At 42.0% G+C, this 14,690-nt stretch overlaps 1 protein-coding gene across 50 annotated transcripts in view; it reads right to left on the bottom strand.

Moving 5' to 3' along the window:
* MAP4 (microtubule associated protein 4) overlaps positions 1 to 14,690 on the bottom strand; it is a 186,573-nt gene that overhangs the window by 20,060 nt on the left and 151,823 nt on the right. For 37 of the 50 annotated variants that reach the window (XM_070575508.1, XM_070575509.1, XM_070575518.1 and 34 more), the window contains 2 exons: positions 1,859 to 1,965; positions 826 to 1,044 (listed from right to left, as the gene is read on the bottom strand). In XM_070575508.1, the coding sequence (XP_070431609.1) occupies positions 826 to 1,044; positions 1,859 to 1,965 (326 nt within the window). The remainder of the gene's footprint in view (positions 1 to 825; positions 1,045 to 1,858; positions 1,966 to 14,690) is intronic. The other 13 variants (XM_070575525.1, XM_070575497.1, XM_070575501.1 and 10 more) reach the window with 1 other exon arrangement.

Below are 14,690 nucleotides of genomic sequence, written 5' to 3'. Positions count from 1 at the left end.
CACTCCTTGTCTATGACAGGATTTCTCAGTTTCTTGGCCAGGGTTTCAACCTGGACTACAATTCCTAGATTCCACCAGTTTTCTTCACAAGATTAGATTAAAACACTGATATTCTAACATAGGAAACTATTTCCCACCATAAATTTAAAGAATGACATCAGGCTGACCTAAAGGCTCTTCTTAAATAAAACAAAATGTTAAGGAAGGCAGCCACAGACTCCACCTACCCTCTCATAGAACCCTGTGAAGCTAATCCTGCTCCAAATTGACCAGTTTCTAGGCAATAATGTGTGGGTGACCTGGAAAACTGAAAAGTTCAGAAGGAGCCCAGTGAGAGGTGGCCTAATGCCAAAAGCAAAGTAAGTTACCACATGATGCTGGAACCTGCTGAGTTCAGCTCGAAGAACTTACCACAAAAGTAATGGGTAAAATTCACTTCTGCAGGATGATTAAAGAGAAAGACAAAGAACTGAATTTGACTGAGAATTCAATGTGGGAATCATACTAGAAATAGATATCTGATTAGTAGGTGGAGTAGAGGAAACTGGTTAACAAGTATTTACACAGATGAAGCGTAAGGAGGAACCAAAGTAGATGCCATACTGTCTCCAACCAGTGCAGGGAAAGGGACAAAGCATAAAAGGCCTTCAAATGTTATGGCTGCAACATGGGCCCCCAAATTGATTTCCAAGTCGCCCTTCTCACTTTTCCCTTGTCTTTCCCCCATTCTACCAGCCCAATTCCACTGTCTGGCAGCAACAAGAGTCTATCTGACCCTCAGAGGGGAAAACTTTTCCCTGACACAGTGGTTAGATGACAACTTACCTTGGGCTTCGCGTCTTTTGAAGGTAAGATGGAAGAAGGCCTGGTAGTGGCGGCAGCAGGGCGTTTGGGTGGGGCAGCTGCTACTAAGCCTGAAGCAAGGCTCATGGGTTTTTTATTCGACCCACCAAAAGTGGTGGGAGCTGGCTGCTTAGGGAGAGAAGTGGGCTGTGTTTTGGCTTTCGATGTTGAAGTCTTTGCAGGTTGAGTGGTGGCCAAAGGCTTTTAAGTTGATTTGTTGTTTTTTGGGGTTTTTTTTAAAGGCCAACATCAAACACACAGACAAGAATACAAACAAATGAAAAAAAAGTATAAATTGCACAATTCAAAGTAAAATTATAAGCAGTGAGGATATACGCAACTTAAAATTAGCATTCCTTTCTTCTGAGCTCAGTGAAGAGTGGAAAGACACCAGATTAGAGAGAAAGAAAACTGAGAATTGTTTCTTAATGACAGTGGCACAAATTCTAGCAGTTTGGCACCTGAAGACTTAAATTCAGGAATAGCTTTAAACAATTAACTAACTTTTGGTGGCAGCAATAAATCTATGAAGAAAGCCACCAGCAGATGATTAAGCTATTACTATCTGGACCTTGATAAGGCAACATCAGCATCCTCTTTTAAAACCACACTAATGTGTGGCATTTGTAAGTTTCAGTAAATACCAATAAGTTTCTGAAGCTACGATCCACCTTAAAAATCTGTGTTCTCTTTTCATGAATGTAGATTTCAGAATCTATTTCTGAGTAGCTCTGTAATTCCGTTTATTGTTGTTAGGGGAAGCAGAAACAACCTCTACAGGACATTTCTACAGATATTGAAGATCATAAGGTCCATGGCACAGATTTTAAGGTTTGAATTAGGCCACTATGGTAAAATGGGAATATAAAATCTTTTCCAAGCATATTCAAACTTAAGGAAGGACTCATAATAGCTCAGCAAAAAGAAATTTCATTCATTATTCAAGCAACAATACCAGAAGCTACTGTTTAAAAAACTACAGCAGGAGAAGATAACCCACCATTCTGGCACCTACCTTTGTTTTCTTCTCTGGGCTTGGTGGGAGCTCCTTGTTTGGAGGGGCGGTGATGTCATTTCCGGTCACACTCACAGTGGGCCTTACTTCTTCTGGCTTGGCTATTCCTACAGGCCAGAAAGTTATGCTAAGCAAATGTTTTTCATACCCATTCTGAAAATGCAAGTCTTAGGAGAGACAGACTACTAACTAGCCCTTCATTCTGAAAAAAATCCAGAGCTTTGCTGCTGAAATGTGGACTAGACTCCCAAGTTCTCCTTATTGTGATGGAGGACAGTTTTAGATTCCAGAGATTCAGGCAGCCTGTCCCTGTGGAGAAGTAACCTAAGTGGGATCAATGGAAGGAAATGGCCCTTAAAGTTTGGTTTCCCTTCCCTAGAGACCGGCGAAGGGGTTCTGTCACCCAACCACTAACTCCCGGAGCACACTGGGGACAAAAACCTCTTCTACTAGAGTTTATCTCTTGGAATAAAGGTTGCTGGGAGATGGGATAAGAGCCAGAAGATCATCTAATGTCCTCCCCTTACTTCCTTTCCCTCTAAAGCACCACTTTATGGAGGATGTGAGATTAACTTGATCTAGTTTTAGCAGTGACCCAGATTTCCAACAAGGGTGAGGACACCCATGAAATCAGACCCAGGGCCAGAAATAGTCTACTCCTAAAGCTATGCCCAGCAACATCACTGTGGGGCAGTTACTCCGGATTTCAATAGGGCTACACCTGAAAGCATTAAAATACCATAAAGTTTATAACCTGGGTGTGGGGAAGAACTTTCTAACTGACACAAAATCCACAAGTCACCAAAGAGAAGTTTGGCTAAAGAAAAATAAAAAATTTCAACGTGGCCAAAAGAACAATAATAAAAGTCAAGAGACAAGTGATAAACAGGAAAAAAATATTGAACCTCACATCAAAGACAAAGAGCTTATTATGTAAATTACTCCTTCAAATCAGTAACTCCTATAAAGGCCAATAATCCACTAGAAAAATGGCCAAAAGAACAGTTTACAGAAATACAAATCACTTCTGAAAATATGAAAAGATGTCCAATCCTTCAGAGAAATGAAAATTAAAACTATATTGAAACGCCCTTTTTAACCTAACACACTGTCAAAAGTCCTAAAATTTGAAAATAGCTGTTGTGGACAACATGAAGATATACACTGCTGGTAAGTGTGTGAAACAGTACAATTCATGCGGGGTAGTCTAGTGGCTGAAAATTACAAGTGTAGATATATTCTAATCCAGAAATCCAATTTCTAGAAATTTCTCTTAGAGACAGTTACACACTTGCAAAATAGCAAATGCGTAAGGTCTTTCACCAGAGCATCATTTCTAAAAGCAAGACTTAAACAACCTGGAAGACTGCTAATAGGAAAGCGGTTAAAGCATCATGGCAGAATATCAATGCAATCTCTGAATCTGAAAAGTAAAGCACGACTGATATGGAATAAGCTCTACTAAGTGAAAAAAAAAAGCAAGGGGCACAATAGTATGTAGAACATGAAACCATTTGTCTACAAAAGGGATGGGTGAAAATACGTTACTATTGAAAATACTCTTGTATGTGCATTTTAAAAAAGTCTCTGGATGTATCATGATGAAACAAAACAAGACTAACAATTTTGATAGGGGAAAATGGGGCACAAAACTAGGGAGGATAGGAGGCTTTATTTTAAAACTTTTCGTTTTGAAACAAGTATAGATTTACAGGAAATTGCAATGAAATGTACAGAGAGGTCCCATGTAACCTTTCAGCCAGCCTCCCCAGTGTCAATATCTTGCATAACTATAGTACGCCATCAAAACCAGGGTACCAATATTGGTAAAATCCACAGAGCTTGTTTAGATAGTTCCAGTTTTACAGGCACTCATTTGTGTGTGTGTGTGCAAGTACGCAAATACGCAGTTCTGTGCAATTTTATCATGTGTAGCTTTATGTAACCACTACTAATAATCAAAGCACAAAAATGTTCCATCACCACAGGGCTCTCTCATGTTACCCTTTTATAGCCACTCCACCTCCCTTCCCTTTCCAATCCCTAAATCTCTGGCAACTACTAATCTGCTCTCCATCTCTATAATATTATTTCAAGAATATTACATAAACAGAAGCATACAGTATGTTACCTTTTGAGCCTGGCTTCTTTCACCTAGCATCACGCTTTTGAGAGGCATCGTGTTGCTGCATGTATCATTAGTTAGTTCCTTTTAGTTGTGGAGAAGTATTCCATGGTTTGGCTGTGCCAGTTTAATCTTTCACCTACTGTAGGACATTTTGGTTGTTTCCAGTTGTTCACTACTATGAATAAAGGTGATATGAACATGTATTTACAGGATTTTGAGTAAAATAGTTTCACTGTTAGCATATGGAAATGCAATTGATTCTTATTTGTTGATAGTATATCCTATGACCTTGCTGACCTCACTTATTCTAGGATTTTTTGGGGGTAGATTCCTTGGAATTTTCTATATAGACAATCACGTCACCTACAAACAACAGATTTATTTCTTCCTAAGCTGTATTCCTTTCTTTTCCTTTTCTTGCTTTATTTTGTCAACTAGAACTTTCAGTACTACGTTAAATAAGAGCAATGGCAGCAGGCATAATTCCTTGTTCCTGATTTAGGGTGAAAGCATTTAGTCTTTCACTATTAACTATGATTTTAGCTGTAAGATTTTTTGTAGATGCTCGTTATCCAGCTGAGGAAATTCTCTCTATTCTTTGATGAGAGTTTTATCATGAATGGGTGGTGGATTTTGTTAAATGCGTTTTCTGTGTTTATGATTCTTCTTCTTTAGACTGTTCATACGGATTACACTGATTTTTGATTACTGAACCAGCCTTGCATATCTGGAATAAATTTCACTTGGCTGTTGTGTAGAATTATTTTCATATATTGCTGGATGTGATTTGTTAATATTTTGTTAAGAATTTTTGCATCTAAGTTCATGAGAGAGATTAGTCTGTAGTTTGTTTTGTACTGTCTGTCTGGTTTTGGTATCAGAATAATACTGACTTTCTAAAATGAGCAAGGAAGTGTTCCCTCCTCGTTTCCGAAAAAGAATGTGTAAAATTGATGTTATTCTTTAAATGTATGGTAAAATTCTCCAGTGAAACCATCAGAAGCTTTTTAATTAAAAATTCAATTTTGTTAATGGTTATTCAGGTTTGTTATTTCATCTTGGCTGAGTTTCGGTAATCTGTGGTTTTTAAGGAATTGGTCCATTTCTTCCAAATTGTCGAATTTGTGAGTGAAAAGGTGCTCCTAGTATTACCTTATTTTTGTTTTAATGGCTGTAGTGATAGCCCCTGTTCCTGCATTGGTGGTTTGTGTCTTGTCTCTTTTTATCTTTTTCAGTTTTGTTAAAGGTTTATCAATCCTATCTTTTTTTTTAAGAACGCGCTTTTGGTTTAGTACATTTTCTTTGTTGTTTTCCTGTTCATAACTTAACTGATTTCTGCTTGCTTTGGATTTATCTCGTTGTTCTTTTTCTAGCTTCTTGATGTAGCAACTTCGATTATTAATTTGAGACATTTTCTCTTTTCTAATATAAGCACTCAATGCCATAAATCTAAGAATGTCATTATTTTCCCTTTATTTCTGAAGGAATATTTACCAGACAAAGCATTTGTAGTTGACTGTTTTCTTTTCTTTTTTTTTTTTGAGGAAGATTAGTCCATCTGCCACTAATCCTCCTCTTTTTGCTGAGGAAGACTGGCCCTGAGCTAACATCCATGTCCATTTTCCTCTACTTTACATGTGGGACACCTGCCACAGCATGGCTTGACAAGGGGTGTGTAGGTCTGCACCCAGGATCCAAATCGGTGAACCTTGGGCCACTGAAGTGGACCATGCACACTTAACTACTGCACGACTGGGCTGGTCCTGTTCTTATTTTTTAGCCCACAAAAAAAAATGTGCCACTTCCTTCTGCCCTCCCTGGTTTCTGATAAGAATCACACTATCATTTGAATTGCTGTTCCCCAATAGATAATGCATAATTTCTCCCCGGCTGTTTTTAAGATTTTTTGTCTTTAGTTTACAGAAGTTTAATTATGATATATCTTAGCATAGATTTCCTTGGGTTTTCCTATTTGAAGTTCGTTCAGTTCATGAATCTGTAGGTTTATGTCTTTTGATAAATTTGGGAAGTTTTCAGTTATTATTTCTTCAAATAGTTTTTCAGTCTCACATTCTTTCTCATCTTCTGGGATTCCAATATATAAATCTTTTGTAATTGACACAGAAGCCTCTGAGGAGCTGTAATTTTTTTTTCTGTCTTTCTCTCTGTTGTTCAGACTGAATAAATTCTATTGATTTGTTCCCAAGTTCACTGATTCTCTTCTTTGACATCCCCAAACTACTACTGAGCCCATTGGACACTTTTTTTTTTGAGGAAGATTAGCCCTGAGCTAACATCTGCCACCAATCCTCCTCTTTTTGCTGAGGAAGACTGGCCCTGAGCTGACATCCATGCTCAGCTTCCTCTATTTTATATGTGGGACACCTGCCACAGCATGGCTTGACAAGCGGTGCATAGGTCTGCAGCTGAGAGCTGAACAAGTGAACCAGTGCCACCGACGTGGAGCGCACAAACTTAACCACTGCACCATCAGGCTGGCCCCAGACACATTTTTTATTTTGATTATTGTATCTTTCCTATCTATAATTTTTTTTATATAACTTCTACTTTGCTGAGATTTTCTAATTTTTCACTTGTTTCAAGAGAATTCGTGGGCCAGCCCCATGGCCAAGTGGTTAAGTTCATGCACTCTACTTTGGCGGTCCACGATTTCACCGGTTCGGATCCTGGGTGCGGACATGGCACTGCTTGTCAGGCCACGCTGAGGTGGCATCCCACATGCCACACCTCGAAGGACCCACAACTAAAATATACAACTATGTACTAGGGGGCTTTGGGGAGAAAAAGCAGGACAAAAAAAAAGATTGGCAACAGTTGTTAGCTCACGTGCCAATCTTACAAAAAAAAAAGAGAGAGAATTCATAATTTCTTGTTCAAGCAATTTTATGATGGCTGCTTTAAAATCCTAATTTCGTATTTTACTAGGTAATCACTGTTTAAATTTAGTGTGAAGGTTCTGGCTGTAGTTTCAATGACAATTTAGTTTCCAGAGCCCTTGCAATGCAATTCTGGCCTGCTATGTTCTTCTGGCTCCATGAGGCTGTCACTCAATTCCTGCTGGTAGTGCCTGCAAGGGCTGAAGGCACTTCCCTGGGCCAGGTGGTTTTACTAGGTGGGGGTTGACTGACGCTGGACCCATGAAATGCAGACAGTTTCTCTTGGCCTGTTTTCTGGCTGCCCAGTGCTGGTTCCTGTTCAATCTCTGTTGATACTGCTGGGAGCAGGAAGCACCTACCTGGCCTTCTGCTACTGGAGAGAAGGGTGTAGGAGGAAATCTACCTCAGTCCCCTTCTGCTACTGGGTAGAAGACTGGACGACTTCAGGCCTATAGATGCCAGCGGTGCTATCACCTGGTGGGGGACAGAGGATGGGTTTCCCTGCCAGCGTGGGTGGCTCATACTGCGTTGGTGCCATTGTGGGTGGATCACGCCTGCAGCTGCTGCTAGGTGTGAAATGGGCAACGGGTGGGCTCTCGTGAGCTCTGCTGACACTGTACCAGCACGAGAATCCAGTCCTGTACCGCTACTACTGATTATGGGTAGAAAAACAGGGCTTACTAGTAGGTCTTTACTGGGCTTCCCTTTTCGTGGTCTTTTAGCACGAGAGAATTGGCTTTTCTTTCTTTTTTCTTTTCCTTTTGTTTCCCGATCTATGCCTGTTGGTGACTCCAGCTTGCAGGTACTCTCCAGTGCCCAGATTGGGATACAATGGGAGATTAAAAAGAAAACCCAGGGAACTCACTACACTGTCCTGCTTCAAGTCCTAACATTCCTACACAGTCTGCCCTCTCCTTTCCACACTTCAGATTCTTTTTATGATCGCTGAATTCCTTCCAGAGTATTTAGCTGTATTTATAGGAGAGAAGCAGGAAAACTGAATCATCATCATCTTGTCTTGGTAGGAAAATTTCTAATGCACATAGCATTTTTGTACTTTTTAAATTTAATTATTATTATTTTTTTTTAGGAAGATTAGCCCTGAGCTAACTACTGTCAATCCTCCTCTTTTTGCTGAGGAAGACTGGCCCTGAGCTAACATCCATGCCCATCTCCCTCCACTTTATACGTGGGATGCCTACCACAGCATGGCTTGCCAAGCGGTGCCATGTCCGCACCCGAGATTCGAAATAGCGAACCCTGGGCCACCAAGAAGTGGGACATGTGAACTTAACTGCTGTGCCACCAGGCTGGCCCCACATTTTTGTACTTTTTGATGTTTGAAACCATATGTATTTTTAGTCAAAAGTTGGATTTTTTTTAGTTTTAAAAATATAAAGAAATAAAAAAGCCCACCACACAAGGTTGGTAATGTCTTTGTTCTATAGCAAGCTGAAAGAATACCTTACCAAATGTGTGACTTACTGCCACTGGCCCCAGACCACTATGAACCTTCTTCAACAGGCACAGGATTTGTCAATAAACAACATGAACACTTCACTAAGTCTTACTGCCTCTGACAAAGGCATGCAACATTTCAACCTGCACAAGTAAGTGTGACTCACCTGACCCATGCATAAGCAGAAACTGCTGTCTCCCTCCCAGATAGTGCTTCTCACCAAGACCCTCCTCCTTTGCCTCAGAGGTATACCAACCAATTGCTAATGACCATCACCAAAATGTCCCCACAGTTTCGCAAAAGACCGTTCAAAACAGAATTCATAACTGCTCCACAAAACTGCTCCCTCCTGCTGGATCTTTCCATTATTTGTACTACTATGTGTTGTGAAACTCAGGCTCAAAAATCACAGCATCACCTTCAACTCCCCTCTCTCTTGCAGCTTCAACATCCAGTTTTCAAATACAGTTGATTTCGCCTCTGTTATATTTCCCCTATCATGTCCTCGATATTTCACCTGCTACGACTTCCTGAATCAAACTATCATCACAGGATGTTCTGCATTCAATCCTCTGTCTTCTAGTTCATCTTAGCTACTCAGAACAGGTAAGTCTTCCCAAAGCCGACTTTGGGCCACTTCATTTATTGTCATAGGAAGTCACCACAATTTTTTGAATAAGGGAGTAAGGTTTAAACATCTTAAGGGGGTATTTGAAGCTAGGGTTCCAAACAACTTTCTAGATTTGTTCTTCCGTTATTTCTTGCCACATATGTACAGACGGCAATCCAATGTCCTGTGCAGACCAGAGTCACAAAGGAAGCAGAAAGTAAGAGATGGCAGAGAAAAAAGTCTCCAGAAGGGAAAGGAATGGAGACACATGTTTAAGGAGGAGCCGAGGTCCTGAGACACACAATCGCTGCAGCACTTCCTGCAACTGGATTCCTAGTCAATAAATACCTTTTTTAAAATTTGAGTTCCTGCATTTCCATTCTTTGAAATTAAATGATCTTTAACAGAGTGTTCTATAAACACTCGCCATTGTTCTTCTAACTAATGTGAGATGTCTAGGATTCACCTTTTTTTTTTTTGCATCCCTTTGCCTGGAAGCCTTTCCCTCTGCATTGTTAGGCATCCTAGGCTTCCAAGACCACCCCCTCTAAAAAGTTGCCGTGATTCACAACCCTCTCACCCCCTCTCCACCCTAACTGAGGCATAAGTTGCTTGAGGATAACGACAATATCCAGTGCCTAAATAGGGACTGGCGTATGGTAGGCATATTGAATAAATGAATCTTCATATAATTTTATCTACATAGCATTTAGCAGAGTCAGTATTCAAACATTTATTAGGTGAATGGATCAGTGAGGCTTGCCAGTCATTTGAAATTTTTTTCTACCAGCATAAACGTGTTAGTGTGCACTAGGATAAACTTTTTCTGAAATAAACAAAAGTCTTCACTCCTTAGCACCTCCAAGGTGTATGGCACTGATTGGGCACCTGAAGGTCAGTAAAAAGGTGACACAATCTTATCCATGAGGAGCTTACAGTTCTGCCACAGCTAGAAACAAGCAACAGCATAGAATACCTGAGTTCTTGTCATCTTGGAGTCATAAGAAATCATAGAGGAAACACGAAGCTTCTTTGCCGATCTCCATTAAAAAAAAAACCTGTCAGTCTTCAAGGGTCCTTTCCACTTACACTTCCCTTAGAAAATACCCATTTCTAACTTTAAGAGAAAATGAGTGGAAAAATTTCATTAAAATGTACTGAGAGGAATAAATAATTCCTCTCAGGAAAAGAGGTTATTTTGTTACAAACAACACATGATTTAAATTCCCATTGATTAGCTTGTGAATCATGGTCCTTTGTGCTCAAACTGGACTCACCACCAACAATAAGATCCATGGGGGGATGGGGGATGGGGAGGAGAAGAAAGGGCTGGGAAGAAAGACACAGAAGGCAGCCACAAAGACTGCAACATTTAGCTGTTTATTAAGTACAAGTCTCTCCTTCTCTCTCCTCTTTCCCTTTCTTCCCCTTCTCCCCACAAATCCTCCCAACACACGTACAGAAAGAGAAAACTAGAAGCGAGATTTGGTCAAACATGAAGAACAGAAAAGAATATTAAATAGTCAGCTTTAAAAGGCGCTTTTTCAGCTTAAACAAAAGTAAAACGTTCTCAAGAGCAAAATGGAAAACAGAGCTTGCATCCAGACCGTGCAACTTAATGAGTGGAGGTTAGTGCTGATAAACCTATTGTAAATCTACACAGTGACAGATTTTCAAGCAGGGAAATCAATCAGTTGTGATTGGATGATTTAGGGCTCAGGAATCATCTGGCTCAAACCAACAGGGAGCCGAGGGTTGGGAGGATGGGGGATGGGGTGGGCAGGGTGACATGAGGTCATGAAAGGGGTTCTATTTCTTATGTCCACCACCCTCCGACCCCATCCCACCCCCAACTCAATCAGCCACATCCTCAGTCTACACTGTCTGCCACGCTAGCAGACGTTCAGGTTGACCCAGCCAGATTCACTTTGTTCACTTTCTTGCCTCCCTCCCAGCAACCTTCTGATGCAAGGGAATTAAGCTTTCCTCAGGCAGGCAGACTCCAGCAGTAACAAGCGGCCTAACACTCGTGCCGCTAATCTGTCACTTTGGTTCCTTCCTTGCTGTCTGCTTGTTCCCCATGGAGGCAAAATTTAGAAACATACCATCACGTGGGGTCTCTTCACACAGGAACGATGGAGTGTTCTGGGTTGCAATGACCTCAATTTCTTTCTTCCCTGCTAGAGCTGTCTGTCCTGGCTGTTTCTCACCTCCCTGGCAGACTTGGGAGCACAAATCTGTTCTTGTTTCACGAATATCTTCTTGTCCTTTTCCCTTGCTACTTACTTCAGGAGGCTGCTCCAGCTTACCATGGAGATGTGCCTTAGCAGTGCCCAGCTCCTTCTTCCCAGAGCTGCTGCTGCTGCTGCTGCTGTTGCTGAAGTGGGTCAATTCGTCTCTCTTCTTGGCCACTGGTTCCTCGCAGATAAAAGGAGGTACCTCTTCAGCAGACAGGATGGGCAGTTCCCCAGGGTTCAATACGAAGCTAGCTGTCTGTTCCTCAGCCACTGTCACGGAGCGCTTCATGGCAGGAGCCCCCAATTTCCTGGGCATGGGACTGGGCACTGGGCTACTGGTAAGAGGCAGCAGGCCAGAAGAAATCTCTTCTCGGGCAGGGAGCTGAGGATACTTATCTGCAAGGTTGACAGCTGGGGGAACTGAGAGGTGAGAACATTCAGACAGAGCCCGGCGCATTGCCTTTTTCTGCTGGGGGCCTTGGTCAAGCGAAGCCCCCTCCTCAGCAGAACTCAACTTCTCCAACTCCTTATCATGGTCTCTGATATGAGAGCTGGCATTCAAATATTCCTGGGTGAACTCCACCATAGTGATTGGTGGAATGGTAGTGGGTGAATGCTCAATAGTAGGGGCTGGGTGGGCTACAGCCACTGGCGGTGAGGACTCACATTCAAGCTGCCCAAAGTTATCACTTACCACCCCAATCACCTGGCAGCCAGGGGTGATGCCATTCTCCTTTCCTGGAATTGCTTCCCTTGAGCCCTGAGAGCCTTGAACCACTGGATGAAAGTTGGGGTTCCAAACACTGGTTTCCTGCTCCTTCACATAACAAGTAGAGATGTCAGCAGCCCCAGGGAAATCCAGATCTGGCTGGCTCTTCGTCTCTGGCCCATTCTTCCCTGCCACCATCCCCTGAACTACAGTGGCTTTGTTTTCGTCTGGCCCCTCTCTGGGTCCCAAATGGAACTCAGCTGTCTTCTGGTGTACTGAGTTCCCCTCTGAGGGATGGCAGGTTTCTGAAATCACATACCTGCTCTCAAGGTGACCCGAGGTTGCTTGATAGTCCTTGTCCTGCACTTCAATGCTGAGCTCTTTGTCTAGCTTCCCCTCAAAGCGGCAGAGCTTATTCTGCTCCAGGAAGCTGGCATTCTTCACGAGCCTGTCTTTTAGCTGCCCGTCCATGCTGACATTCAGCCCGATTTCATTCAGTTTGCCCTCTGTTCTCTGCCACTCAAATCCAGCTTGACTGATTTCTTTTGGGGAGTCCATTCGGCACTCTTCAGGCTTGCCCTTACAGAGCTGCCCGTAAGCGGCAGTGCGAGAGGCTGGCTGCCTGTCTGAGAGCGACATCGTCTCTCCCACTGCTCTCCCCCCTCTAGCTCCTGGAGCTCTAACACCACCTACGATCACACAGAGCTGGCAGTGACATCACACCAAGTCCCCAGTATTCACAACAAAACCCATCTTTCCCCCAATGTTCCTCTCTCCTCACGTGGTTAGGTGCTTAATTTATTTACTAGCATGAAAGAAAGAAAGAATGAACGAAACAGAAAGAGAAAGGAAGGAACCTGCTACTCTGCACAATCAAATGCCACTGTTAAACTGGAAACATAATTTCCTGTTAACTAGCACTCTGTTTAGATCTGCACATTAAAACATGGTTTGGTGCCAATCTGGGTACTGAGGATAGTAATTATTCTGGCTTTCACTGATATAGATACACGTTATACCCACACATTCACTTATCTGACACTATGCCCACACTTCCACACTCACCCACTCAAAAAACTGTTTTAAAAATAAGCAAGACTCATTTGCCAATCCTCAGCCATAAAAAGAATAACGATTCCAGAAAATTGCTCAAAATTTCACTTTAAAAAAAAGACCCTAATGTATTATCAAAATTGGAGGCATTCATTTCTCAAAGGATGAGTGCGTCTGCTGTCATAGCAACTTATCAAATTCACTTGAAAACTGACTTGAGTGGAGTCCCCCAAGCCCAGTGAGAGCTTCGTCTGTAGCTCTGCATTGTGGAAGAGTTTAATAAAGGGTTCATTTAAAGATTTCAGCGATCAGGGCTTTGGGGACAGGGACCCCAGGTATAAGACATTTGTGTGACAACACATCCCTCGTACTTTTACTCCTGCCCTGCTTTCTCTTGGTTCCTCGAACAAACTGGGTCTCTCCCTCCCGCACCAGCCCTGCTCTTTCCAGCCTACTGATCGCTTAGTTGCCATGTGAACACACTGGGGCAGCTTTCTTCCTCTGACCTCTGAAACTTTGGGAATCCATCAATCTGTGACTTGAGGTCTTATCTACCCATCAGAGCTCACTGCCCCTACTTAATTCAGCATGGTCCTTTCCTGCACTGGACTTTGAGCTTACAAACTGTACATTCAGGACTGAAGGATCTATAGAAGAAAATTCTCCAAAAAAAAAAAAGTTACACTGAAAAGTTAGGCTATACTTGACCTTGAACAAGCTGATTTTTATTGCCTCACCTGTAAGTCACCATCATGTACTAATATAGAATACTGTGAAATATTCTATCAAGATTACATGGGGGGCCGGCCCATTGGTACAGTGGTTACGTGCGCACGTTCCGCTTCGGCAGCCTGGGGTTCACCAGTTCAGATCCTTGGTGCGGACATGGCACTGCTTGGCAAGCCATGCTGTGTAGGTGTCCCACATATAAAGTAGAGGAAGATGGGCAGATGTTAGCTCAGGGCTGATCTTCCTCAAAAAAAAAAAAAGACTACATGAGATGTCTTTGTCCAAGATGAGGAATAGTCAGGTTGGAGTTTTTTAAAGCCATTTGCCATCAACTGCAATGATTTGATTATAGTTTTCAAATAAAGCTTTTAGAAACAAAGGGCAAGTTAAGATTGTTCCACCTTTGGTCTATAAAGTGTGACGAGATTACCAAGGCCCAGCTCAGGAAAGTTTCCTTAACTGGAACCTCTGTCCCCAAGCACTCACCTTTTCTACTATACATACCACTCACATAATTTACTCAAGTCCCCAACTAGAGTGCAGGAACCAACCTTGTATGTCTTTTCATTAACTTCAATACGTAATACGGTGCTACATTCATGGTCAAGAGTGGCAGTGTTACACTGCTGAAAAAAAAGTGAATTTCCATTTAAACTCTGTCCTGAACACAAACTGAGTCTCTCCTTCCTCTTGATCTTAAGTAGTTTAGTAGCAATACATGTCAAAGCACAATAATAGGTTCATTGGCAAGGAATCAGGGTCACCTTACTCTATGGCAAAGCTCTCACCAATGGGGGAAAAAAAAGAGGTTCGTGGGTTCAGAAAGTCTTGGTGATGAAATATGGTCAAATTTTGGCTTTCTTACCTTTTTTAAATACATATATTATAACTGAATAACATAATTAAATATGTACAATATATGTGAAAGTTATGAAAGTCTGATGGGGAGGGTGTTGTTGCAATGTAGTCACAAGGTGCCAGAGGCAAACTGTTAGAACACACCTTAGAAA

Source organism: Equus przewalskii, chromosome 15 (genome assembly GCF_037783145.1).
Source record: "Equus przewalskii isolate Varuska chromosome 15, EquPr2, whole genome shotgun sequence".
NCBI lineage: Eukaryota > Metazoa > Chordata > Mammalia > Perissodactyla > Equidae > Equus > Equus przewalskii.
The sequence above is the reverse complement of the archived record's forward strand: the minus strand, read 5'-3'. Positions and strand labels throughout refer to the sequence as shown.